Source organism: Acyrthosiphon pisum, chromosome A2, assembly GCF_005508785.2.
Source record: "Acyrthosiphon pisum isolate AL4f chromosome A2, pea_aphid_22Mar2018_4r6ur, whole genome shotgun sequence".
Taxonomy (NCBI): Eukaryota; Metazoa; Arthropoda; class Insecta; order Hemiptera; family Aphididae; genus Acyrthosiphon; species Acyrthosiphon pisum.
In genome coordinates this window covers 9941993-9943413 of record NC_042495.1, presented here as the reverse complement: position 1 = coordinate 9943413, position 1421 = coordinate 9941993, and the positions used below count along the sequence as shown (strand labels likewise).

Sequence of the window (1421 nt, the reverse complement as noted above, 5' to 3'; positions counted from 1 at the left end):
CAAATCGTAAATTGTCGTCTACAACTTACCGTCGCGACTTATATAATAATATTCCAATGACATGTCTCCAAAACCCGGTACCCACTCTCAGCGAGTCTAACGGGCCCCGAGTTACACTTAGAGCTAGTAATATAGAAAATGTAGTTAATTATTATATCTTACGAAAACTGTTTTATAATGAATTCTTCAGATATTGATAATAAATCCGTAAAGTTATTAAACTTAGCAACACTTCTGATTCCAAGACAATTTGATACATTCAGGTGTTTGTGTAAAACCCCGGCACATGCAGCACATACAAAATCTAATTTTAAAATGATCGCTGCTGATAACAAGTCCTTGTAAATCAACAACAATAGTAAAACAATAGTTTAAAACAATTGTATATTATTCCACAACGAATTAAATTGTTAATTATACCTCTACGTTAACTTTTTTCAATGTAAGTTCACCAGTATAAATATAGTCTACTAATATTTCTAAAATATCGTGATCTGCAATGTTTATTGTAACATCTTCATCTAATGTATTAAGAATTTCTCGGAAATATGGACTAGCTGCCATTAGAATATTTTGATGACCAAAAGTAATAAATAATTTATCACTTGTTCTAAGCTTAATATCACAAAATGTTCCAGTTCTAAAATCAAAAATGTGTTACTAATATTTGTTTTGAAAGAATTTAAAATCACCCACAACATACTTGCGTTGAGATTGTAAGATCTCTAATATTGGAATAGGGTGCAAGCTATTTTTAAAATAATTTTGTTCCGAAATTTCAATTGTATTATTTTGACTGGACGAATGCTGAATTGTATCCATATCTTCTACTGACATTACACTTTTGAAAAAAGTTTAAAAATAAATATCATCAATGCATTGAGTAAAAATGCTAAAATTAAATACTTATGAAGGGGTAAAAATCAGCAATAAATACTGAAGTTAAGAAATTATTAACTTATTACCTAGGTACTTACACTTATTAAAAATAAATAATAATTATTTATATTTAATAAGTGTAAGATAAGTAAGTGTAACATCATTGTTCACAGATATTAAATTCTAAGTATGTACCTAAGTATAATGATAGGCATGTAATTTCAATTTTTTTTATATTTTTGGTATTAAAACATTTAAAGATCCTTTAAAAATAATTTCCTGTCACAACTACTACCTAGACATATAGTACCTACCTACTCTATTTAGTTTATCTCTTGATAGTTATGTACACATTTGATGGTATATCATTTGCATGAATTTATTTAAATTATAATATTAAAAAAATTACAATACAGGTTAGAATGATGATTCTATATGAGATTCATAATATATATCGGGATTTTCATTATATTTTAATGGCACTCAGAATCTAAAATTATATTTAAAAAAACGTGGACAAATGGGTGTCACTCTGCTATACG

At 27.2% G+C, this 1421-nt stretch overlaps 1 protein-coding gene across 1 annotated transcript; it reads right to left on the bottom strand.

The window, feature by feature from the left end:
* Positions 1-414: 414 nt before the first annotated feature.
* On the bottom strand, positions 415-891 carry LOC115034019 (zinc finger and BTB domain-containing protein 8A-like). The gene is made up of 2 exons (XM_029489035.1): positions 704-891; positions 415-640 (listed from the first exon to the last, which is right to left on the bottom strand). Exons 1-2 carry the CDS (start codon positions 835-837, stop codon positions 415-417), a joined length of 360 nt encoding a protein of 119 aa, XP_029344895.1. The 5' UTR covers positions 838-891.
* Between the last annotated feature and the right edge of the window lie 530 nt (positions 892-1421).

Coding starts and splice junctions, on each gene's coding strand:
- LOC115034019 (XM_029489035.1), bottom strand. CDS start 837: ATGTCAGTAGAAGATATGGATACAATTCAGCATTCGTCCAGTCAAAAT. Junction 641..703: donor ATCTTACAATCTCAACGCAA/GTATGTTGTGGG, acceptor TTTTGATTTTAG/AACTGGAACATTTTGTGATA.